At 44.1% G+C, this 26,299-nt stretch overlaps 1 protein-coding gene across 3 annotated transcripts in view; it reads right to left on the bottom strand.

The window, feature by feature from the left end:
- TMEM241 (transmembrane protein 241) overlaps window positions 1-26,299 on the bottom strand; it is a 144,540-nt gene that overhangs the window by 49,411 nt on the left and 68,830 nt on the right. For all 3 annotated transcript variants that reach the window (XM_073006424.1, XM_007974461.3, XM_037982443.2), the window contains exons 11-13: window positions 24,154-24,188; window positions 15,374-15,443; window positions 11,312-11,405 (exon numbers count right to left, since the gene is read on the bottom strand). In XM_073006424.1, coding sequence (XP_072862525.1) covers window positions 11,312-11,405; window positions 15,374-15,443; window positions 24,154-24,188 — 199 coding nt within the window. The remainder of the gene's footprint in view (window positions 1-11,311; window positions 11,406-15,373; window positions 15,444-24,153; window positions 24,189-26,299) is intronic.

Here is a 26,299-nt window from a genome sequence, read left to right as displayed (position 1 = left end):
TGTAGTGTGTGTGTGTGTGTGTGTGTGTATGTGTGTGTGTGTGTGTGTACCAGAAATTGAACCTATAAGAACTATGATTACAGACTATGAGAGATTTGTTTACTTGTCACTTCCTCAGAAGTTCAAGGTATGAGTCAATGTTAAGCCTTGAAACTTCCCTACAAATGTATCTCAAAAAATTAGTGAAGGGTAAAAAATTACATTATTTAGAAGTCATGAAATCTGTGTGATTCCACATTTTGAAAAATTCATCTTTTTCTCATAATTCCACCAGGAACATCGAGAGTTTTACCAATGGTCTTTGAGACATTCTAAAATTCTGAACATGGAATCTTAATAACACCTGTTGACAACACTTTCATGAGTTCATCGTATATTTCAAACAGGTTTAATTTTATCCAGTAAAGTGACATAACCAAGACTCCTTCTTAGCTCGATATCGTGGCAATAGATCAAGACACATGTTAACATGTCACTGAAGAAAGAAAGACATTAGGCCTTGCTATTACCTTCACCCAAGCTCCTGAAACCTGGAAAAATAGCAGGAGAGATAGGCAGTTGAAACTCAGAAAAATTCCTAGGCAGCTAAGAGATCTTCATAAGGGTACATCAAACAGAGGCTGAAATTTACCAGCTGACTCTTTTTGACTTTTACAGGAAACTCCTATATGGGAAACATGGTCAGGGATGGCGGTCATGTTACCCACAAGGAGGCGTTGTTATGGAGACAGTTTTGAAGGATCCCTGGCAATTCCAGTGTATAATTAAGGCTGGTGAGTGATCACAGAACAGCCAGCAGGGTGGTCTCCATGGAAACCACCAAACATACATTTTCACATGCAGAGCAAATGTTCTGAATCAATGACTCTTTATATAGGTTTAAAAACATTGTGAATGATGCATCAATTGCTTCTTTTGTGAGACAATAACTGATTAAATATGCTGTGAGAGACCTTGTCCTCATGCACGCTGAATTCTGAGCAGTGTCTAGAATAGACAGTCCACAACTAAATTCACTACCTAGAACTAGTGAATACAAACAGTAAATTCAAACCCAGGAAATCACTGGTTAAGTTCATGAGAGAATTAAAACAGCAGATTGATGGAGTCAAGGGAGACCTGCCAACTGCAGGCTCTCATTAATCTAGGGCTGTCTACATATTATTTAATCCTCTCAATAACACAGACATTATTATTGCATTGTTTACAGATGAGAAAAAATGATTCATACACCTAGAAAGTGGCAGACAAGACTCAAAAGCTGGGTCAAAATTAAGTCTTGGTCTAGGTCCGTGTGACTCTACATAATGCTCTGTGTCTGCAGAGCACTTTTGCACCCCCCAGACATTTTCACATACATTATCTCATATATTCTGCTTTGAAGCACTTAGGATCGCAGGTTCTAGCATTTTCTAATTTTGCAATATGTCCCCCCGGATCCTTGATTCTGTGCCCAACTTCCGCACCCACAATGCACTCCAGGTGCTAGGACTTACATGGGACCACATCTAAGAAGGCTTTGCCCATCTTTCACTTTGACAGTATGAACAGCATTCCATCCTAAGGAGCAATGGGAAGGAAAATCCCATGTCGTAAGTGTAACAAGGTCTCACTCTGTGGCTTAGGCTAGAGTACAGTAGTGTAATCATAGCTCATTGTAGCCTCAAACTCCTGGCTCAAGCAATCCTCCTGCCTCAGCCTCCCAAGTAGCTGGGACCACAGGTATAAGACACCATACCTGGTTAATTTTTTAAAACTTTTTGTAGAAATAGGGTCTTGCTATGTTGCCCAGGCTAGTCTTGAACTCCTGGCCTTAAGCAATCCTCCTGCCTTGGCCTCCCAAAGTGCTGGGATTACAGGCATGAGCCACCACACCCAGCCTATACGTAAAAATTCTGACTGTCCAAACAAAGCAAAAAGAGGGATAAACAATCCAGTTAACTGCTTGTAGCATTTACAACACAATCATCCATAAGAGAAGGCAGAATTTGGAGACAGGGGTGAAAGAAGGTCAGATTGCTGTATATTTTCTATTTTAATCAGTCTATTACGTGATTTTTAAATCTGGCAAATGCTTTATTAAGTAGGCACTGATAATTAATAATATAGTTCCTAGCAGATCATTATATAATGCTACAATTGAATGTAAATGTGATTAGCATTTAGTCTTGAATACCAGATACAATAGTCAACACTGTCAGAGCTTGTTATCATTGTAATGTTTTTGCGCTATCTTTGGATATCTTTCTAGTTTAGACTCCTTGCTTTACGGATGAAACAACGGAGGATTACAGGGTGTCTTAGTCCATCTGGGCTGCTATAACAAAATACTATAGGCTGGGTAGCTTACAAACAATAAAGATTTGTCTCTCACAGTTCTGGAGGCTGGTAAGATCACAGCCCCTGCAGATTCCGCGTCTGGTGAGGGCTGCTGTCTCAGAGATAGCACTTTTTCACCGTGTCCTTAGGGTGGAAGAAGCAAGGCAGTTCTCCGGGACCTCTTTTACAAGGACACTAATGCCCTTCATGAGGGCTCTGCCTTCATGAGCTACTCATCTCCCAAAGTCCCCACCTCTTACTACCATCACCATAGGGCTTAGGATTTCAGCGTATTAATGGGGAACATAAACACTCAGACCAGAGCAAAGGGGTTCAGCGAATAGCGACCAAAGTCAAACAGTGAGTACTTCTTCCTTTCCTTTTCCCCCCTGAAATCCCAGTCTCTCTACCACACACCTCATGGAAAAGACTAGAGCCTCTGTGTATGCCTCTCTCCTATCACTGCCCAGGACATTTCTAGTACCACCTAAACTGTAAGACTCTAGTGCCTGGGCAACATAACAAGATCTCATCTCTACAAAAAAATAAAATTAGCCTGGCATGGTAGTGTATGCCTATAGTCTCAGCCACTGGGGAGGCCGAGGCAGGAAGATTGCTTGAGGCCAGGAGTTTGAGGATACAGTTGCATGATCGCATCACAGCACCCTGGTCTGGGAGATACAGAGATCCTGGTCTCTAAAAAAAAAAAAAAAAAAAAAAGAGAGAGAATCGAGTATATCTTAAATCCCATGGAGTTGCCGGCTGTTTCAGGCCAGCAGTACATTCTGACATAGTTTTAGGGAAGGGATAGGAGAGGCAAGTGAGGTGTCTAGGCTGCAGCATTTGAGGAGGTACTTGTTCACACTCAGGCACCGAACTAGCACTGCACGGCCCAAGAGTGAGGGCCACCTTCATCTTGGTCCTGTGTATATGAAAGATGAAATTCTAACAATGGAAAATACAAATGAAACCAAATCAAGAGACTTATTCTGAGCAAGCTACGAGCAATTATTTTTGCAGGGCCATAGAAAAAACAGACGAAGGCTGGGTTTTCTGCCTGTCATTGCCTTCGGGACATGAGATGGTGGCAGCAATTATGGCATCAGCTTTAAAGGAAGAAAGTGATCTTACAGGCTGGGTGCGGTGGCTCACGCCTGTAATCTCAGCACTTTGGGAGGCCAAGGCGTGTGGATCACGAAGTCAGGAGATCAAGACTATCCTGGTTAACACAGTGAAATCCCGTCTCTACTACAAATACAAAAAAATTAGCAGGGCATGGTGGCGGGCGCCTGTAGTCCCAGCTACTCGGGAGGCTGAGGCAGGAGAATGGCATGAACCCGGGAGGCGGAGCTTGCAGGGAGCCGAGATTGCGCAACTGCACTGCAGCCTGGGTGACAGAGAGAGACTCCGTCTCAAAAAAAAAAAAGAAAAGAAAAAAGAAAGTGATCTTACAGAGGCAGCTTTGAAAGGAGGAGCACAGGCTGGCTCCTCAGGCCCCATGAACATTGCCGCTGATGTCCAGGGAAGCTTCTCCCCTGCTAGCTCTTGCGCCACATAAACTTACTCTGATTTCCGCTGCTTCTTCCCAGTGATGCTGAGAACTCAAGTTGGTTTGAAGTTAACAAGAGTAAGACAAGACACTATCCAATCCAGGCAGAATTCTCATGTGAGGATTGAAATCTGCTGGAGAAACGGACTAGAAGAAAACTATAAACTCACACACACCACATCTTCCTTACACGTCTACACACGTCCCTGCACTTCTCTTCAATCTGTTGGCTTTGTTCTGCCTGAGTGCTTTACATCATATGTGAGAAGGTATCCCGAGATTTTATGAAGATGCCGTTAGATTTCACATGCCCAAATTTACCAAAATGAGAGATTAGTTTTTAAAGAGATTAGTTTTTAAATATTTGCTAAATATTCCAATACTTTTGGCTTCTTAAATTTTTTCTCAAATTCCCAGAGAGAAAAAAATAATAGTAGTGATAACAACATAAAGTGACCTCGAAGGCACTTTTCTCCCATGCTAAGTATTCTCAGATCTAAGGAAGATACTGAAAACAGGTGAGGACCAGAGAGAGACATGGATGCCTTCTCTCAGAACTTGGAACTGATGAAGCTGATGTAATATCTTCAAAAACAGCCCAAAGTGGGTCCTTTTGGAGCAGTGAAGAAAGCCCCTCGGCCCCCTGAATGACCTCCCTCCCTGTGTATTTTTGAATCTTCATATAATTGCGATTCTCCTCTGGCACCACTGAAACATCCTTCTGAGTCACTTTCTGAACATGCTGGCACCCAGTGTAGGCACAATGACATCATGGGAATGCTGTATTGCTAAGAACAATTTTGTTGTATTTCAAATGTCAGCACGTTTTGATGTGTAGGTGGTCCAAAGAATGGATATATATTCTACCACAGAGGATCACGAGCTTATTTTCAAATAGGAAAAAGAGAGAGAGAGAGGGGAGATTGCTTGATGTACCCGAGGCTGGAAGAGATAGATCTTAATGGCTCATTGAATCCAATTTTTATTTAAGAAGAATTTGCATTAAACCACAGCAGCCAATTAAAAATCCTCCCTCTTCTGAATTAAGTATTGAGGAGGAAATTATAAACCTCCCTCAGAATTTAAGAAAAGAAAAATACAATAAATAAAAAAGAGACTTGAAACTAGTGGTCAAATAGGTAAAGTCATATACACAGGAAAAAAAAAAATGTCCTAAATCCTAAAAAACAGGATTTAAGCATTATGCTTTGAGCACTATTACTTTACAGCTTTCAGGGATGATTTCCATGCCATAAAATTCACTTATTATAAAGTGTAATGATTGTTAATGAACAAATTTAATAAATTAACTTAAAAGATGATGCAACCTTCACCACAATTCAGTTTGAAAGTTTCCATTAGCCAAAACACTTCCTTCCAGTCTATTTGCAGTCGATTTCTTTCTCTAAGAAACCACTGGTCCTACTTTCTGACTATAAATTTACTTTTTTTTTTTTTTTTGAGACGGAGTCTCGCTTTATCGCCCAGGCTGGAGTGCAGTGGCCTGATCTCAGCTCACTGCAAGCTCCACCTCCCGGGTTCACGTCATTCTCCTGCCTCAGCCTCCCGAGTAGCTGGGACTACAGCTGCCCACCACCATGCCCGGCTAATTTTTTGTATTTTTAGTAGAGATGGGGTTTCACCATGTTAGCCAAGATGGTCTCGATTTCCTGACCTCGTGATCCACCCACCTCGGCCTCCCAAAGTGCTGGGATTACAGGAGTGAGCCACCGTGCCCGGCCTAAATTTACTTTTTTATGGACATTTCACACAAACAGAATACTACTATATGTATTCTTTTGTGACTGGATTCTTTAGCTCAGCATCTTTTTGAGGTTCATCCATGCTGTAGCAATGTATTAATAGCCCATTCCTTCTGATTAGTGAATAGTATTCCAAATTGTGTATGTGTGTGTGTATCTTGTTTATATATTCACTAGTTGATGGACATTTAGAATTATTTCCAGTTTGGGTTTCTTATGAATAATGCTAATAAGAACACTCATGTATGAGTTTTTTGTAGCCATATATTTTCATTTCTCTTGGGTAGATTCTTAAGAATAGAATTGCTAAGTTGTAGTCACTTTATGTTTAATCTTCTAAGAAACTACCAAACTGTTTTCGAAAGTGGCTGTATATATGCCTACAGCAATTTATGAATGTTCTGGTTTCTCCACATCCTTGCCAACATTTGGTACTGTCTGTATCTTTTTAAAAAATTACAGTAGTGAGTATGTGTGATATCTCATCCTGGTTTCAATTTGCATTTCTCTAATGACTAGTGATGCCAAACACCTTCCTATGTACTTATTACCCATTTAGATATCTTCTTTTATGAAATATCTGTTCATGTGTTTAGATCAGTTTTATTTTTTGTAAGTATCATCATTATCCTTTTTTTTTTTTTTTTTTTTTTTTTTTAGACAGAGTCTTGCTCTGTCACCCAGGCTGGAGCGCAGCGGCACCATCTCGGCTCAATGCAACCTCTGCATCCTGGGTTCAAGCGATTCTCCTACCTTGGCTTCCCAAGTAGCTGGAACTACAGGCGTGCGCCACCATGCCCAGATAGTTTTCGTATGTTTACTATAGACAGGGTTTCACTATGTTGACCAATCTGGTCTTGAACTCCTGATCTCAGGTGATCCACCTGCCTTGGCCTCCCAGAGTGCTGGGATTACAGGCATGAGCCACTATGTCTGGCTTCAACGTTATCATTTTAATTATTTTTATTTATTTATTTATTATTAGTAGTAGTATTTTCAGACAGAGTTTCGCTCTTGTTGCCCAGGCTAGAGTGCAATGGCGCAATCTCGGCTCACTGCAACCTCCACCTCCCGGGTTCAAGTGATTCTCCTGCCTCATCCTCCCGAGTAGCTGGGATTACAGGCATGCACCACCACACCCAGTTAATTTTGTATTTTTAGTAGAGACGGGGTTTCTCCATGTTCATCAGGCTGGTCTCAAACTCCCGACCTCAGGTGATCTGCCCGCCTCTGACTCCCAAACTGCTAGGATCACAGGTCTGAGCTACCGTGCCCGGCCTATTTATTTATTTTTAACTTGTATTTTTTTTTTTAACTTTTATTTTAGGTTCAGGGGTACATGCCCAGGTTTGTTATATAGGTAAACTGCATGTCACAGGGGTTTGATATACAGATTATTTCATCACCCAGGTAATAAGCATAGTACCCAATGGGTAGTTTTTCAGTCCTCTCTGTCCTCCCATCCCTTACCCTCAAGTAGGCTCTGGTGTCAGTTGTTACTTCTTTGTGTCTATGTGTTCTCAATGTTTAATTCCCCCTTATAAGTTTAATTCCCCCTTCTTTGGTATTCTGTTCCTACGTGGATTCACTTGGGATAATGGCCTCCAGCTCCATCCATGCTGCTACAGAGGACATGATCTCATTCTTTTTTTTTTTTTTTGAGATGCAGTTTTGCTCTTGTTGCCCAGACTGGAGTGCAGTGGCGCTATCTCGGCTCACTGCAACCTCCACCTCCCAGGTTCAAGCAATTCTCCTGTCTCAGCCTCCTGAGTAGCTGGGATTACAGGTGTGCACCACAATGCCCGGCTAATTTTTGTATTTTTAGTAGAGACAGGGTTTCACCATGTTGGTCAGGCTGGTCTCAGACTCCTGACCTCAGGTGATCCACCTGCCTCGGCCTCCCAAGGTGTTGGGATTACAGGTGTGAGCCACCACGCTCGGCCAATCTCTTTCTTTTTTATGGCTGCATAGTATCCCACCGTGTATATGTGCCACATTTTCCTTATCCAGTCTACCATTGATGGGCGTTTAGACTGATTCCATGTCTCTGCTATTGTGACTAGCATTGTGATGAACATACAGGTGCATGTGTCTTTATGGTAGAACAATTTACATTCCTTTGGGTATATACCCAGTAATAGGATTGCTGGTTTGAATGGTAATTCTGTTTAAAGTTTTTTGAGAAATCACCAAACTGCTTCCCTTTAGACCAGTTTTAAATTGGGTTGTAGGTCATCTCATTGAGGTATAAGAAATCTTCATATATTCTGGATACAGTTCCTTTATCAGACATTATGATTTGCAGATATTTTCTCCTAGGCTGTGGCTTACCTTTTTCTTTTCTTTTCTTTTCTTTTTTGAGACGGAGTCTCACTCTGTTGCCCAGGCTGGAGTTCAGTGCCATGATCTTGGCTCACTGCAAGCTCCACCTCCCAGGTTCACACCATTCTCCTGCCTCAGCCTCCCGAGTAGCTGGGACTACGGGCGCCCACCACCATGCCCAGCTAATTTTTTTGTATTTTTAGTAGAGACGGGGTTTCACTGTGTTAGCCTGGATGGTCTCAATCTCCTGACCTCGTGATCTGCCTGCCTTGGCCTCCCAAAGTGCTGAGATTACAGGCATGAGCCACTGCACCCAGCCTACCTTTTCATTTTCTTAATAGTGTTTTTGAATTGTAAAAGGTTTTAATTTAAATAAACTAAACTACAATTTATCAATTATTTTATGATTTATGCTTTTGGTGTCATATCTAAGAATCTGCCAAACCCAAGGCCATTAAGGCTTTTTGTTGTGCTTTCTTCTAATAGTTTTCCAGCTTTGGTATTACATTTATGTCTGTGATTCATTCTGAGTTAATGATGTCAAGCAAGGATCTAAGATTGTTTATTTGTGGGTTGGTTTGTATGTGGATATCTGATTGCTCCAACACCGTTTGTTGAAAAAACAATCCTGGCCAGGTGCGGTGGCTCACGCCTGTAATCCCAGCACTTTGGGAGGCTGAGGCGGGCGGATCACCAGGTCAGGAGTTCAAGACCAGCCTGACCAACATGGTGAAACCCCATCTCTACTAAAAATACAAAAATTAGCTGGGCATGGTGGTGTGCGCCTGTAATCCCAGCTACTCAGGAGGCTGAGGCAGGAGCATCGCTTGAACTCGGGAGGTGGAAGTTACAGTGAGCCAAGATCACGCCACTGTACTCCAGCCTGGGCGACAGAGTGAGACTCCAGCTCAAAAAACAAAAAAAAAAAAAGAAAAAGAAAAAACAATCCTTTTCTCATTGTGATTGGCACTTTTGTTGAAAATCAATTGACCATAAATGCCTATCCCTACACCAATACCATAATGCCTTGATTATTCTAGCTTAGTACTGAATTTTCAAATCATACAATTTAAGTCCCCCAACTTTATCTTTGTCAACATTGTTTTGGCTATTGCATTTCCAAATAAATTTTAGATAAATTTGTGAATTTCTACCAAAAAAAAAAAAAAAGCCTGCTGGGATTTTGATAGGGATTACATTAAATCAATTTAGGAAAAATTTCCATCTTAACAATATTGTATCTCTTGATTTTTTGATTTTTTTTTTTTTTTTTTTGAGACGGAGTCTCGCTCTGTCACCCAGGCTGAACTGCAGTGGCCGGATCTCAGCTCACTGCAAGCTCCACCTCCCGGGTTTACTCCATTCTCCTGCCTCAGCCTCCCGAGTAGCTGGGACTACAGACACCCACCACCTCGCCTGGCTAGTTTTTTGTAATTTTTTAGTAGAGATGGGGTTTCATCGTGTTAGCCAGGATGGTCTCGATCTCCTGAACTCGTGATCCATCCGTCTCGGCCTCCCAAAGTGCTGGGATTACAGGCTTGAGCCATCATGCCCAGCCTGAGATTTTCTTTAATTCCTCTCAAAAAGGTTTTATAGTTTTCAGTGTATAAATCTGATACTTCTTTGTTGTTAAGTTCCTATTTTTTCCTTTTTGATGCTATTGTGAATGTAATTGTTTTCTTAATTTTATTTTTATAAACATGACTTTTCATTACTAATATATGAAACTTTGAGCTGGGTGCACTGGCTCATACCTGTAATCCCAGCACTTTGGGAGGCTGAGATGGGAGGATTGTTTGAGGCCAGGGGTTTGAAACTAGCTTGGGCAACATAAGATCCTGTCTCTACAAAAAAATATTTTTTAAGTAAAACTATAGTTTATTTATTTATTTAAGAGATAAGGTCTTGCTCTGTCACTCGGGCTGCAGTGCAGTAGTGACAATAGCTCACTGCATCCTCAAACTCCCGAGCTCTAGTGATCCTCCTGCCTCAGCCTCTTGAGTAGCTGGGACTATAGGCACATGCCCCCATGGCAGGCTACTTTTCTTATTTTTGTAAAGACAGGATCTCACTATGTTGCCCAGGCTGGTCTCAAGTGATCTTCCCACTTCAGTCTCTGAAAGTGTGAGGGTTACAGGCATGAGCTACCACACCCTGCCTTCAACTATTTTTATAGTTTCCTTGGGATTTTCTATATATATATGATGGTCTCATTTGTGAATAAAGACAGTTTTATTTCTTCCTTTCCAATCTGGATGCCTTTTTTTTTTCCCTACTACATTGCCTATTGCATTCCTAAAAACTCCATTACAGTTTTCTTTTTGAGATGGAGTCTCGCTCTGTTGCCCAGGCTGGAGTGCAGTGGCCGGATCTTAGCTCACTACAAGTTCCGCCTCCCACGTTTAAGCCATTCTCCTGCCTCAGCCTCCCAAGTAGCTGGGACTACAGGTGCCCACCACCTCACCCGGCTAGTTTTTTGCATTTTTTTAGTAGAGACAGGGTTTCACCGTGTTAGCCAGGATGGTCTCAATCTCCTGACTTCATGATCCACCTGTCTTGGCCTCCCAAAGTGCTGGGATTACAGGCTTGAGCCACTGCGCCTGGCCTACAATTTTTAATAGAAATGGTGAAAGTGAACATTCTTATGTTGCTCCCAATCTTAGGGGGAAAGTATTCAGTCTTCCCCTGTTAAAGATAACGTTAGTTATAGGATTTTCACGGATTTTATCAGGTTCTCTTATATTACCAGTTTTTTGAGAGTTTTTATAATGAATAGATGCTAGATTTTGTCACGATTTTTCTGAACCTATTGAAATGATAATGTATTTTTGTTCTTTATTCTGTGAAAATAATTGGCCCCACCATATTTCAGTTAAGACTGGGCATCCCACAGCCACTTCCCTGCCCCTTCTGGTTCTTTGTGGTTTCCCCACCACTGTATCTTATGCTTCGCCCATAGTTATTCAATACACAGAGGTTGTTCTTAGAATAGTTCCTTTTCTAAGGTTTCATAGAAATGCCCCAACCTGGCCATTCGTCTATCTTCCTTTATCTATCACCTTGGATCAACTGAGTCCCCTTGTGTAAGTCACTTGAGCTCCGGACACCTGCACAGCCTCCAGGAAGGGAACAAGGTGCCTATCCATGATTGCCTTCCAGGACTATGAGAAAGATGAAATATGCCACGTTGATAAAATGAGTAGGCCTCAGAAATCATTATCTGAATGAAGGAAGGATCAGGCTCAGGGACAGTGCCTAGAAGTGGTCTCATGAAGCTCAAACAACTTCACATTACCCAGGCGCTGAGATCTCTGGATACAAAGGCACTTGAGAATTTCCCACCCCTCTCGTCTCTTACCTTAGCAAAGAAAATCCAGGCTGCACACTGCACTGGGGCCAGATGGCTTTTTAGCTTCACTGTACTGAACACGAGAAAGAATCCCAAAAATCCACTGGAAGGAGAAAAGATTCTTTTGTTAGTGAGGCTTGTCTTCCCTTAGCCAATGGCTGACTAGTTTCTGCTACATTTTACCAGTCAATTTCAAATGATTATGCAACCTCTACCTCATGTGTGTTTTCTAGATCTGTGACCTCTGGATGAAAATAAAAATTTTTTAAAAGTCATTAAGCTCTGTTTTTCTAAGGAGGGAGGATTTTGTTCGTGAGAGGAATGGTGCAAAGAAATTTCGGAGGTCTCTGGCTAAATCATGAAAGAAAAATAAAGGTGGAGGACGACAACTCCTGTTCCTTCCCATAGAACTTCTGGAGTTTTGGTGCTTGGCAAGGTGCTTAACTTTTTTTCAAGCAAGACAAACTGGCCCGAAAAGACTTCCAAAGGGAAACTCAGCATATGAGAAGAGAGAGTCTGAACTGGCCTCCAGGCTCATCAGAATCTGAAGGGGAAGCCTGGCTTCAGTGACACATATGGACGAGGCCAGAAGCCCCCCAAATCAGGTTGTCCTGCCATAGGAAGTATGCTTTGGAAATGATGCCTACACATGCGTGTGAATGGAAAGATCCCCACTCATGGGAACCTGAGGAAGGGGCAGTATCTTGGGGCTATTCAGAAGTCTGGACCAACAAGGGCAAGGGCACAGCAGTGGACAGAGACATAGTTGCCTGTGCTGGAACTATTTTCAAAAGTGCCCTGTGTGGCCAGGGCCAAAGCAAAGGGAGCTCCACACGCTTCCTGGCATTTGAAGGCATGGCATTTGAAGGCAGGACAATTGGGGAAGAGGTGTGTGTGTGTGCGTGTGTGTGGGAGTGTGTGAGACAGTGTGTGTGTGTGTGTGTGTGTGACAGAGGGAGAAAGGTTGACTTCTTGCAAATATGTACAAGTAGTGGTTTCAGTGTGACTGTTATTTGAACTTGAAAATTGCAAAATAAGAGATATGACTGGAGTTGTAACTCCAAGTTAGAGAGGCAAGTACTGTGAGTTGTACTTCATTTGCATCTCCGACCCTTGACAGCCACACTTCCATCTGACCTTATTACAGGCACTGGTGCGCAGCTCCAGTGCAGATCCTAAACTCTGAGCAGGAAAGGCCCAATCTTGGGCTGCTCTTTGTATTTTCAACAGAGCCTAACATGGTGCCTCAGTTACGGTACACATTAACTAAATGCTTGTCAGGTTGAATTGGAAGCAGGTTGAATTGAATTGAACACACCTAAGGCCAAATGTCACAGAAATGTGTATCTTCACTTCATTAGATTAGACTAGTCCACAGCCACATTCTTGGGGCAGGACTAAAGATAGGCATTAGGTTTCCCCTGTGTGATTTCAGCCTGTTTGGTCCTGATGACCTGCAAAGTTTGTTCTGATTTGCATCAGCAGTCATGGGAGGCTGAACAGCTATGGAATAAGATGTCAAGTTACTCACACCCAAAAGGTAAAGAGGCCCCGTGGGTAAGCAGCAGGCCTACCCAATCACACCCAGCGCCTGGATTTCTATTCCTTGCTGTGCTTACTGACCCTCGTTACCTTAACCAAATCCCCCTTCCCACCTTTTTGTCTCAGGTTCAGTTTCCTTAAAGTAGAAATAATCATAGCAGTCCTCATCCTATCTTAATGGAAACCAGAGGCTTTTAGAACAGTAAGATTACCTAGCCCAAAGTCTCACTTTATTAACAATGAAACTGGGGCACAGGTACAATCAGAATACAGGTCTCCATGGCTCTTCAGATCTCTGGACCAGCAAGGGCGCTGGCACAGCAGTGGACAGATGTAGTTGCCTGTGTTGGAACTATTTTCAAAAGTACCACTGCGTGGCCAGGGCCAAAGCAAAGCGAGCTCTAAACTCTTCCTGGCATTTGGAGGCAGGAGAACTGGGGAAGACGTGACGCTTCATGGAAGTGTGTTCTTGACCAGCTAGACAAATAGTGAGATGTGCCAGGCACTGGTGGTCATGAGGGTGGGGCTGAAAAGGGAGGTAGCAGTGCTCCAGGCTCCTCTTGGTAGCTCCCACCTCTGCATCCAAGGAAGTAACAACTTCACAGGTGCCTTCCCAACCCCCAGACTTCCTTTCCCTTGAGTCTTTCCCTCTCCTCTATGCCTCTAGCCACAGGGGTGGCATGATTCCATGCTCACCTGTCCTCTCAGTGCAGACTCTGGGCCAGGATAAGCTCGTGCAGGTTTGTGACTGACAGGCTTCTGGAAGCATCTGGGGCTCTTTTCCATCGCTTGACTTCTATGTCTGTGACTCATTTTTACATTACCCATGGATCTCTTATCTTTCTCCTTGCACTTTCAGCCCATCTACCCCTTGCTAGTGAGGCAGACCTGAAAAGCAGAGGGAGGCTCCCAGAAATGAAGGAAATCTGGGAACAGGAGACTCCCTGTTAATGGGGTCTTTGGGCTATGGCTACCATGCCCCTCCTGAGCTCCCCCAGAACCTCCTGAAGGTGACAATGCTCAGTGTGAGATATGGTGGAGCCTCTGAATGACACAGGGAAAACCAATGCATTCCTCAAAGAGGCTGAGCTCTGTACAGAAGCATGGGTAAAATGTAACAGTTACATCAATTCAAATAGAGATTTCCAGATCTTTAGAATAAAACAAAACCCTGATTTATCATGTTGCATTATGAGAAAGTTACAGATTAAAAGGGGCAGAAATAGAGCCCAATTGTCACCCCACAAAGCCAACATCAATGGGCTGTGAACTGTGCTGCTCTGTTCCAAATAACCAAACAATGGTTGACCTCCCGGGTACACCCTGCTTGCCCATGCTGCCAAATAACCAGACTCAAAGAGAAACAAGTTCGCAGCCGCCCGCCCAGCATGAAGACTCATGCCATGTGATCCCAGCTAACGGGCAAGGCCTAACCAACTGACAGGAACTAGGAGAGTGAATTGTGTCAGTGTTTTCCTGAAATTTTTCTGAGGGTGATAAATACATCATTCCAAGGTTCAAATGCACAAACAAACTCTGTAATATTGATTCTTTTTTTTTGGCCCAAACACACCAGAGGAGCAGGACATACCCACTAGCCACATAGCAGCTTTTTAACATTGTAAAGAACCACTGCTTCACAAGGCACTGTTTGATATGTGTGGGAACAGGTGGCCTGATTTTTATATAGCAATTCTTCATGATCTATTGACATTGTATTTACAGTCAACCTGAGTAGATCGTCATAATGACCACCATTTACTGGGCCTGGCACGAAGCTTAAGACCCAAAGATCAGACAATTAGCAACGGCAATTGTGGAGTTCAACCCGGGTCAGTCTTTCTACCACATCAGGATGCCACACATGCTTTGGGCCTTTCCACTTCTTGGCATGATGAGGTCAAGCGAAGTGGTGATCATGGCAGGACACGGGGAGAAGGTGAGGATACACTTCCGTGTGTTCAGATGTAGCCCTCCAACTGGCCTATATCCCTGAGTCCTTCCCAAGACCAAGCACTAATGATCACCTTGTTGTCTAGACATCTCTTAGCCATCAGTTTCCAAAATCTAATTCCCAGAATCTTCGGGTTTGGTGGAGGTTATTTTGGAGGCTGCCTTAAGGAGCAAGGAGGAGGCCAAAGGGAAAGCTGAGCAGGTGGGATTCTGAACCCAAATCTTCCCTTGAACTGGATCCATTTCATCAGTTTTATAGATTGTAGTTCTATGTGAGATTTGCTTGTGGAGGGGGAAAAAGTGGGAGAATCCTAGCTCTAGAGCAGGTGTGAAAACCACTGTCTTGGCAGAGGCACGTCCATGGGCCAGGGGTCCTGGCAGGGCCCAAGCTGGCCCTGAGCATCTAAGGGTGCTAAGTGACAGCCTGCTGGTGACATAGTGACTGCTTCCTCACCTGCACCCACCACCACTCTCTCCTGCCACTCACTGAGGTACCAGCAGTGACCCTGAACTTCACAGAGAGGAAGACACGGCGGACAGCACGGAAAGCATACAAATGAGTGAGCTTAAGATTACCTGGCACAGCAGCTGCCATGGAATCTGTAGAAGTACAGGAATGGGAAGTCCAGGACACTGAAGAGATCACCTGAGGGGCACAGCAATAGTGAAACAGTGACCCATGAGGCCTCACATGCCCCTTTGCCCCGTCGCCCCAGGAAATGCAAGGAGGGCGTCTTTAGCAGTCCTATGCTTTCAGTCCCCTGGCATTGAATTCACTCCAGCATTCCCAGGGATTCTGTTACTGACATTATCTTATCATGATAGTAACAGTATGAAGAGATGATGATAATAATGCCCATTTAGTGGGAGCATGCCTTGTGCAGGGCCCAATGCTAAAATCTTTATGTATGTATCTCTTTCAATCTTAGTAACATCTCTGTGAGGCTCTATTATGCCCATTTAAATTAAGGCTCAGGGAAGTTAAGGAACATGGCTAAGATTGCACAACTCTTAAACTATGGAGCCAGAATGTGAACTCCAGTCAATCCAAACCTTAGGCTGTCTCCTCTCTACTAGGCAGTCAACCCTGCACAAGAGAGTGTGCAGGATAAAAGAATCTTTTTCAAGACTCTTTTCTTCTTTTCTGCCTCATATCTAAAAAAAAGGTCATGAATGCACTGCCCTGACATTTTTTTTTTTTTTTTTCATTTTCATGTTTAATGACTGCAAGAACAGCACGGGGGCCAGACCAACTGTGCAAATTCATTTTAGTTTGAGGTCCAAAGGGTACATTTATTTCTTGTGAAGTAAGTTCATTCCTTTAGTTCCACTTGGTGCAAGAGGAAATAATCACACATATTGGCCGTTTCCCTCTCTGGAATTTGAACTTGGTCACAAACAAAAAGTCAGGAGATTAAAAAAGCAGAAATCCTTCCAAAAATGTCCGGAGAAAAGGAATTAAGCATTTCCACAGCACATAGCTTGAGTCTTCCAAATCTGGAATTTCTGAACCCCTTGGAGAGCCTGGTCTTCCAGACCCCTGGGCCTTAGCCTGTCTCTCAGTTCTGGGGGCCTGTGGGGAGAGGGCTGAATTTCCTAAGTATTGCTAGTATATAAGGTGTGCAGTGGAACACACAGGCAGCAGCATTTCCTTCACCACTATGCTACTAATCAAGAGTTTCAGATCAAAAGACATGATGGGCTCCTACGCTTTCTTGGAGACCCAAACGATCTCAAATGATTCAACTATCTATTGGGAAGGAAAGTTCTGAGTTGGATTTCTCTGGAGGTTTTTTTAAAAATTATGACTGTTATTTTCTTTGTTTTGTTTCTGCAAGTGAGTGTGTATTTAACTACAAGGAGGGGATTTCTTGGGATCTGGTTTTCATGAAGCCCAACAAGACTTCTTGTTCTCTTTCAGCCACGATTCCTCTGAACACCTCTACTGTCAAACCGGGACCTGTGTTGGTAGAGGGAATTTGTAAATGACAACATCAGGTGTCCCTTAGTGTGTGAAGAGCATGGATATATTCTGAAGTCCCTTTCCCCACAGGAGTGATAGGCAAGGGTGCCCTGGGGACCCCAGACCTAGAGAGTGGCCAGAGCCCTCCATTCAGGCAGGTGGAGGGAGAGTCTGTCCACGTCCACGGAGAATGTGTTCCGTCTCTTTGGCAGCTGTGTGCTCTTGGCCCTTTCCCAATTTCCCTCTCAGTGTGAGAAGAACTGCAGCGCAGCCAGTGTGATAATGAGGAATGACGGAGAGGGAGACGAATGAAACCCAGGACCTTGAGACCTCTCAGGCTGCGCCCCTCTCAGCACCCAGTCTTTCATGAGAAACGCTCCAGCAGGGTGAACGGGACTCACGGCGCGTGGCAGCTTTTATAGCCCAGCTCAGGCTTTGGAGGGGGTCTAAAGAGCAGAAGTGTGGTCAGAAGAAGACTGGGAGGGAGGAAAAGAAAGAAAAAACAAAACAAAACAAAACAAAACACAGTCCTCAGGAAATAATAACCCCCACCCAAATCCTGAAAACTGACTCCACAATGGGAGAGACAAAATAAGAATAGCTAACCCTTGCCTTTGAGCCATCGCTAAAACCATCATACGTTGGTTTCTCACACACCACTTAGCTGACTTCACACCTGTCCCTCCTCCTAGAATTAGTGAGTCCTTGAGAGTAGGGATGCTATTTTCCTCATCCCCGCACCCGCTGTGCACCATATCCAACACACCCAGCACACAGCAAGCACTACCAAACCAAGACTATCAGAAAGACCTGATCACCTCCTTGCCTTCCCTAGAGCTAATGTTCTAGTTTCCAGCTGGCTCTGTGGTCCTCAATTTCAAGCTGACCTCAAATTTTCCCCTTTGGTGCCTTCCACCTGCCTTCTCTTTTGCTAAAGTAGTACTCCTAAGCGGAGAGGGTGCACGGCAATCCTGGAACAGCAAATGTTAGTGACTGTGCTACAAATACCCCCAGAAGAGGTTGCAGCATGTGGCTGGCTGGCCCCAGCCATATGCAAACTTGATCCAGGAGCCTAAAAAATGGCCTCAAAACAACACTCCTGCACCATCTAGTGCTGAACTACATGGCTTAAGCACAAATCAAGTGGTTACAGAGTGGTAAACATGGCCGGGCACGGTGGCTCACGTCTGTAATCCCAGCACTTTGGGAGTCTGAGGCGGGTGAATCACGAGGTCAGGAGTTCAAGACCAGCCTGACCAAGATGGTGAAATCCTGTCTCTACTAAAAATAAAAAATTAGCCAGGGGTGGTGGCGGGAGCCTGTAATCCCAGCCACTCGGGAGGCTGAAGCAGAGTTGAACTGCTTGAATCCGGGAGGCAGAGTTTGCAGTGGGCCGAGATTGCGCCATTGCACTCCAGCCTGGGTGACAGAGTAAGACTCCATCTCAAAAAAAAAAAAAAAAAAGTAAACATGTTTTGCTACAGCAACATGCGGCATTATGCAATGGAGTCTGAGTTAGGCCCTCACTGTTGTGTTCTGCAGTTAAAATTCCGCTGACTCTGAGTGAGCAAGTGAAGCCCATTTCTTTAAAGATTACGAAGCATGAAACTGCCATGGTGAAAAGTGTGACACAATATTACCACATTCAAGACAAATTGATATTTGAGCATGAAGAAAATTTCCTTTCATGTTCTTACCCTCAAAACTGGCAGGAAAACAGGAAGTCAGTTCCAAGCAGTAATTAGTGCTGCTTGCTCTGTCTCACACACGAGCCACAGACACACCAGGTAACAAGGTTGTTTCTGGGCCAGATTCCTGAGTCTCCCCGCTCCTTTTGTTCCCTGAAATTCTCTCCAGCTCTCTTGACCACCACAGCTAAGGGGCCCCACACAAATAGGAAGTGCAAATTCTTTAAGAGGGGAAATTTCCTCTTATCTACTATACTTAAGAGTGCAAGGGGGAAAGGTGGTCCCCTTCTCAAGGAAGGTTCTGAGATTCTCAGAGCAAACTCTGTGGTGGGGCCCATGCTGAGGGCATGAAAAAATGTCTGCCTGAGTCCCACCACTGCTGCCAGCACACTCCAAAGGTGCACCTGCAAGAGAGCTCCTCTTTCCAATCACTCAGGTGTGAGTGAGGAGGGAAGCTCAGTCAAAAGCACTATCCAGAAACCCTCACACACCCTCTAGAAGAGTTAAAATAGGACTGACAACGTTAAATGCTGGTGAGGATGTGGAGCAACTGGAACTCCCACACACTACTGGGTGGGAGTGGAAAATGGTACAAACACTTTGGAAAACATCCTTTCTTAGAAAGTGAAACATACATCTACTCTAAGACCCAGTAATCCTATTCTGAAATGTTCATCCAAGAGACGTGAGAACATAAGTCCACAAAAAGGCTGGTATGAGAATGTTCAGAGCAGCCACAAGCTGGGAACAGCCCAGGTGAGCATCAACAGGTAAATGGATAAACAAACGTGGTATATGCATACAATGGAACCCTACCAGCAACAAAAAGGAACAAACTCATGATATACACAACAACATGAATGAGTCTCTAAACACCGTGCTGCATGTAAGAGCCAGACACAAAAAGTACTGATGATTCCATTTACAAGGGCTTGAGAATAGACAGAACTTATCTATGGTAACAGACATCAGATCCATAGAGGCCTTCATGGTGTGGAGAGGGAGTGACCAGGAAGGGGCAGGAGGAAGCTTTCTGCAGTGATAGAAATGTTCTATATCTTGGTGGCAGATAAGTTATGCAGGTATGTAGATTTGCCAAAATTGATCGAGCTGTACATTTAACATGTATATTTCATATATGTAAATTATATATCAATCTTAAAATGTTTTTAAAGTACTACCAAATAACTAAGATACAAGTAATAAAAGAAGGGGGCCAGGTGCAGTGGCTCACGCCTGTAATCCTAGCACTTTGGGAGGCCAAGGCGGGTGGATCACTTGAGGTCAGGAGTTCAAGACCAGCCTGACCAACATGGTGAAACCCCATCTCTCCTAAAAATACAAAAATTAGCTGGGCATGGTGGCGGGCACCTGTAATCCTAGCTACTCGGGAGGCTAAGGCAGGAGAATCACTTGAACCCAGGAGGCAGAGGTTGCAGTGAGCAGAGATCGTGCCACTGTACTACAGCCTGGGCAAGAGAACACGAGACTCTGTCTCAAAAAAAAAAAAAAAAAAAAAAGAAATAAAGAAAAAAAGAAGGGGTAAGAAGAAACCAAAAAGAATTGAGTCCTGCTGTAAGATGTCAGAAAGTATGAACAGATCCTTCCAAGTAGACTGTCCCTATGGAGACTGACTGTGACTGTGTCTTAACTGGGGCAGTAGGAAACCAGGAAGACAGCTCACCCAACACACACTCAGGCCCCATGGCAGATGTTCCAGATGGCAAGTGTAATAAGCAAGTGAAAAAGAATAAAGTTCTGTTCTACCTTGAAGTGGGCTAGACTACCCATGGGTCCCATCAGAAAGCGAATGAATGAACTGGCGGGAACTGGAGCCACCCTATAAGAGTAGTCCTGCTTCTTTACAGCAAGGGAGCCCACAGCCACTTCAGCAGTGCCACAGCCCAGCAAAACCCTTCTTATAAGCCCGACTTTCTGTACTCGGCCTCTGCAATGACACCACCTCAGCTAGCAGGAAACTGTAAAAAATCCAAGTTGCAGAGAACAGTCCTTCAAGAGCAGTGTCCCAGGACTCTCTCTGACGAATCCAACAGGCTCCACAATGCCCTGGGTTGCCCACCACAGACCCATCCCCCACCCTGCAGGAGAGGGAAGGGAAGGTGAATATCTGTGTCCATTCTTTTTCAAAAATTATGAAAATATAACTTGAAGGAAAATCAATCCATGCAAGTATCCCTTCTGGCATAATTAAGCTCCAAACAGGTTTTCAAATAAGAAAGGTGTCCTTTTATTCCGCCAATACATTTTCTTATTGAGATATAATTTGCATACTATAAAATTCACCCTTTAAAGTGTACACTTCAGTGGTTTTTAGTATATTCATAGAGTTGTGCAAACATCACCACTATCTAATTCCAGAACATTTTCATTACCTCAAAAAGAAACTAAAGCCTATTTTAAATTACTCCTCTGCCCAGGGCATTCTACAATCATATACTTCTGACCACTTTGCATTCCCAACGAGTAATTAAGTGTCCAAGGTATTTTTGTATTGACCTAAAAGTTTAGCAGTAACTCAAGGTAAAATGTCAGACTGTTGGCCAAAATGGCTAAGCTATTACCAGCAGTCACCATGTTCAGAAACTGGTGGCTAAACATATCCCCCAAACCAAAAGTAGCTCCAGACCAAAATTCAGGAATATTGTACAGAAGCATTCACTAGAGTGGGACACTTTGTAGTAAAGTGTAGGGGGCTGGGCGTGGTGGCTCATGCCTGTAATCCCAGCACTTTGGGAGGCTGAGGCAGGCAGATCACCTGAGGTCAGGCATTCAAGACCAGCCTGGCCAGTATGGTGAAACCCTGTCTCTACTAAAAATACAAAAATTAGCCAGGCATGGTGGCGGGTGCCTGTAATCTCAGCTACTTGGGAGAGTGAGGCAGAAGAATCACTTGAACCTGGGAGGTGGAGGTTGCAGTGAGCCAAGATTGCACCACTGCACTCCAGCCTGGGCAACAGAGCGAGACTCTGTCTCAAAATAATAATAATAATAATAATAATAATAATAATAATAATAATAAAGTATAGGATCACTGAAAGAGCAGCATTTAAAAAGAAAAACTTAGAAAGAGGGTCATGAGGCCGGGTGTGGTGGCTCATGCCTATAATCCCAGCACTTTGGGAGGCTGAGGTGGGTGGATCACGAGGTCAAGAGATAGAGACCATCCTGGCCAACATGGTGAAACCCCATATCTACTAAAAATACAAAAAATTAGCCGGGCTTGGTGGCGGGTGCCTGTAGTTCCAGCTACTCAGGAGGCTGAGGCAGGAGAATCACTTGACCCGGGGAGGTGGAGGTTGCATTGAGCCGAGATTGCGCCACTGTACTCCAGCCTGGTGACAAAGTGAGACTCCATCTCAAAAAAAAAAAGAAGAAAGAAAGAGGGTCAGAAGACCTACTACTCGCCTACTCTGCATCATCTTGGTCAAATCACTGAACTCCTCGGGGTTTCAATCTCCTCATTTGTATTAGGATGGTGCACAAGTAATTAACACAATTCGGTGGTACCTGGGATAATCGCTAAGATTCCTTCCAGCTCTGACCATCATAAGTGTAACAAATGAGCAAGCACAACCTCTTAGCTGAAGGGCAGCATGATTTCTTTAGGTAAAAATTATTCACCCAGCCGGGTACAGTGGCTCATGCCTATAATCCCTGCACTTTGCGAGGTCGAGGTGGGCAGAACACTTGAGGTCAGGAGTTCCAGACTGGACTGGGCAATGTAGTGAAACCCCGTCTCTACTAAAAATACAAAAATTAGCCAGGCATGGTGGCAGGTGCCTATAATCCCAGCTACTCAGGAGGCTGAGGCAGGAGAATCGCTTGAACCCAGGAGACAGAGATTGCAGTGAGCTGAGATACACCACTGCACTCCAGCCTGGGCAACAGAGCAAGACTCTGTCTAGGGGAAAAAAAAAAAAAAAGAATTATTCACCCAAGTCCGCTAGAAATAATTCAGGATGTAAACCAAGGAGAATCTGTGAACATAACTTTCGAAAGGCCTTTGACAAAAGCACATTTCAAAGGGACAGGACACTTAGTCGGCTCTTAAATGTCTGCTGGGTGGCAGCTACCTGGCTGCATAAAGGAATGATAGGAGACGCAACTGAAAGGCAGACAACCAGCAGTAGGGGTAAGCAGAGGCCATTTAGGGTTAACAGTATGGCTTCACAGGACTTACTATTTCACAAAAGATAGACTTTCAGCAAATGACAGCAGAGAGGGGACTCCACAGTAAACCCTGGAGTTTTGAGAAGTCATCGTTCACAGGAGCAGGCAGACTATAGGAACTGTGCTTTCATGTGGCAAGCGGAGTGTAATGTATTAAGAAAATGTATTCAAGCTATCCTTACGATACATGGATTCAGATATGTCACATACAATCTAGAAGCGTTATTCCTGAGTCACTATCAACAAGTCCCTGAGGATCCTCGCTCAGATAGCAGGTAAAACACCAACAGAAAGAAGCAGCTGAAAACGCCAACAGAAAGCTGTTAATTGCTTTAAGCACAAGATGAGACCTAGAAGGGACGTTAGGAAGCAGCCAATTCACCTTTCTCATTTTCTAGATATGAAAACCGAGACCTAGAGGGCCTGGGTAATGCCTTATGCATAGCAAGTGGTGAGTAAACATGCGTTTTGTGTGTGTGCGTTTTTATGAAAAAAAGAATTGACTCCTTTCATCTGGAATTATGAGAATTGGATGGTGACATATGATACAAACTTTAAAAATGATGCCAGATAGAAAGAGGGTAACTCAATAATATATTTGCAAAATTCAAACAAGAATTAGAGAACCAACTCCTTCACTAAATTATTTATTTCTTTTTTTTTTTTTTTGAGACTGAGTCTCACTCTGTCGCCCAGGCTGGAGTGCAGTGGCATGATCTCCGCTCACTGCAAGCTCTGCCTCCCGGGTTCACGCCATTCTCCTGCCTCAGCCTCCCAAGTAGCTGGGACTACAGGCACCCACCACCACGCCCGGCTAATTTTTTGTATTTTTAGTAGAGACGGGGTTTCACCGTGTTAGCCAGGATGGTCTCGATCTCCTGACCTCGTGATCAGCCCGCCTCGGCCTCCCAAAGTGCTGGGATTACACAGGCGAGAGCCACCGTGCCTGGCCCACTTATTTCTTATATTTACCCCCTAATATTTTATTTGAGGTTACCCTTTGGGATGATTCTGATGATGGGATTTGGGGTACCACAGCAGGCCTTGGGAAATATTATGGGATGGCAAGAGGCCCCTCATATTCTGCCATAAGAGCAATAACTTCTGCTCCTGAAGTGATCACCAAAAACAGATTCAGGGAGTTTTTTGAACTTTTGAACTTTTTCACCAAATTTTTTAATACTAGAAATGAAGAGCAATTCAGGATGCTTGGAAAAGGAATTTCAGAAGAGGGCAAAATAAGCACTAGTTTACTCGGCAGGAAATAGACCTGTCTGTATATCTGAGATCATACTGGATGAAAACACAGACAACAAGAAGGCGTAAGAATAAATTCCTGGTTGATAAATTGGTTTGTTAAGAGCAGTTTCAAATAGGTGGGACCTTCCTGCCCTTGCAGTCATCCTGGGGGGCAATGACATTCTCTTGTGAAATGTCTCTGAGAGACAGGCTCACTGTGTCCAATGAGCAATGTCAAACAGACAAACAAAACAGCACTTGGTGGGGCCTTTTACCTGTGGGATGAGACGCAAATGCCAGGAGCACCACACTGGAAAAGAGACAGCAAAGTAGTCAAGAAGTTTCCCCCGCACCAAAAACCCCAGCTGTTCCCACCCATTTTACTTGGAAATAGTTAAATTTGCCTAAAAGCAAATTATCTGCACTGACTCATTCTGACTAAATCCAGCTCCTCAGAGAGAGTAAGAATGTCTTGAAATGTCTCATGTTTTGGCAGGAAGATTGCCTCTTGGGACAGACAGGCTTGGGACAGAATATGAATCCACGTCTCAACCTGAGGGTTCACTGTGTCTCTTTTCTTGGTCCTGGCTGACCCTAGTTACGATCATACTCACCTAATCTACCAAGAGTATTTACAAGCTAAACGAAGCAAACTCTGAATTAAAATAGGTTGCAATGTAAAAGCTAGCTGTTGTGTGTGAGCTACGTATATTTTTGCCACAAAATTAACTGTGTAGAAGATAGTTACATTTCCAAGAGGCTAGCCCAAAATTGATCCAGCCCATCCACCATGTGTCTGAAAACCACCTTTACTGATTTTAGATGCCACAGAGGGGAAAGGATGAAAAGAGAATGAAGAGGAGTGTTCCTTTGATGTGAGCCCTGTTCATCCTTGGCACCCTCTCGTCGTCCTTTCTGGAAACCCCTCCCGTCCCGCAGAGCCCCTCTACAGAGCCTTCACGCTGCCAAACCCCACCGTGGGGGGCCCAATCCCCTACCCTCTGCAACCTCTTCCATCAAACCTCATGCCATCCAGGCAGCCAACCAAATTAGAAGCTAGGAATAAAACATGTTTTCTAAGTATGGGAGGAAATTTTTTATTTTTATTTTATTTTTAAAATTTATTTACTGTTTATTATAAGTTTTAGAGTACATGCGCACAACATGCAGGTTTGTTACATATGTATACATGTGCCATGTTGGTGTGCTGCATCCATTAACTCGTCATTTACATTAGGTATATCTCCTAATGCTATCCCTCCTCCTTCCCCCCACCCCACGACAGGCCTCGGTGTGTGATGTTCCCCTTCCTGTGTCCAAGTGTTCTCATTGTTCAATTCGGGAGGGAATTTTTTGAAGTGCTGGATGGCCTACTCTGGTTCTAAACCCTGGCTGCGTATCAGAATAGCCCAGTGTCCTGGCTTAAATCGGAATCTCTGAGGTGCAGGCATCAGTTGTTTTATTTTGTTATGGCCTCTCAGTGGCTCTAAAGTGCACCAGGACTGGGAACTACCACAAGGAATCCCTAGTCGGCGGTGACATCCTAGGCAGTGTGGAGGAAGATGGCTGTGAGCAAAGAAACCAACGGGAGCCCTGCCTGCTCTGGGGCTGTCTCCCAGAACCATTTCTGTGTTTCTCATGCTCTTCCTGTGCTCTTCCTCTAAAGCTCAGGTTCTCTGATGGCCCCAGGGCAGCAGCACTGTGGACAGAGGCTGGACAGGAGGCTTGGGAGAAAGCCAAAGGGAAGAGCCACACATCTGGTCATTGAGAAGTTGTAGGTGTGTAAGACAGGGCTGCATGTAGCTATAAACGAGACTGGAGACTTTGCAATGATTAGCCCTTTGCATGGGCTCTCTAAGTCTTTGCCTCCATCTCACCTTTCTTTGGAAAACATATACCTTGTTCATACTCCATTATTTTATCTCCCTGAATCCCTTTTGGGTTATAACTTCAGGAGCAGAACTGATCACTCTTATGGCAGGATATGAGGGGCCTCTTACCATCCCAAAGCATCTCCCAGAGCTGGTCACGTACCCCAAATCCCATCATCAGAATCACCCCAAAGGGTAACCTCAACTAAAATATTAGGGGGTAAATATAAGAAATAATTAAGTGAAGGAGTTGGTTCTTTAATCCTTGTTTGAATTTTGCAAATATAGTGTTAAGCCACTCCTAACTCCTACCAAAGCAGGCCATTCAGTACTTGAAAAAAAAAAATCCCTCCAATACTTAGATCACATGTTTATGCCTAACCTCTAACTCAATCGGTCATCTGGACGGCATGAGTTTTGATAGAAGAGGCTGCAGAGGGTGGGGGATTGGGCCCCCCACAGTGGGCTTTGGCAGCATGAAGGCACCGCAGAGGGGTGCTGGGGAATGGGAGGGGTTTCCAGAGAGGGTGACGGGAGGGTGCCAAGGATG

Source organism: Chlorocebus sabaeus, chromosome 18, assembly GCF_047675955.1.
Source record: "Chlorocebus sabaeus isolate Y175 chromosome 18, mChlSab1.0.hap1, whole genome shotgun sequence".
Classification (NCBI taxonomy): domain Eukaryota; kingdom Metazoa; phylum Chordata; class Mammalia; order Primates; family Cercopithecidae; genus Chlorocebus; species Chlorocebus sabaeus.
This window is presented reverse-complemented; position numbering and strand designations above follow the sequence as displayed.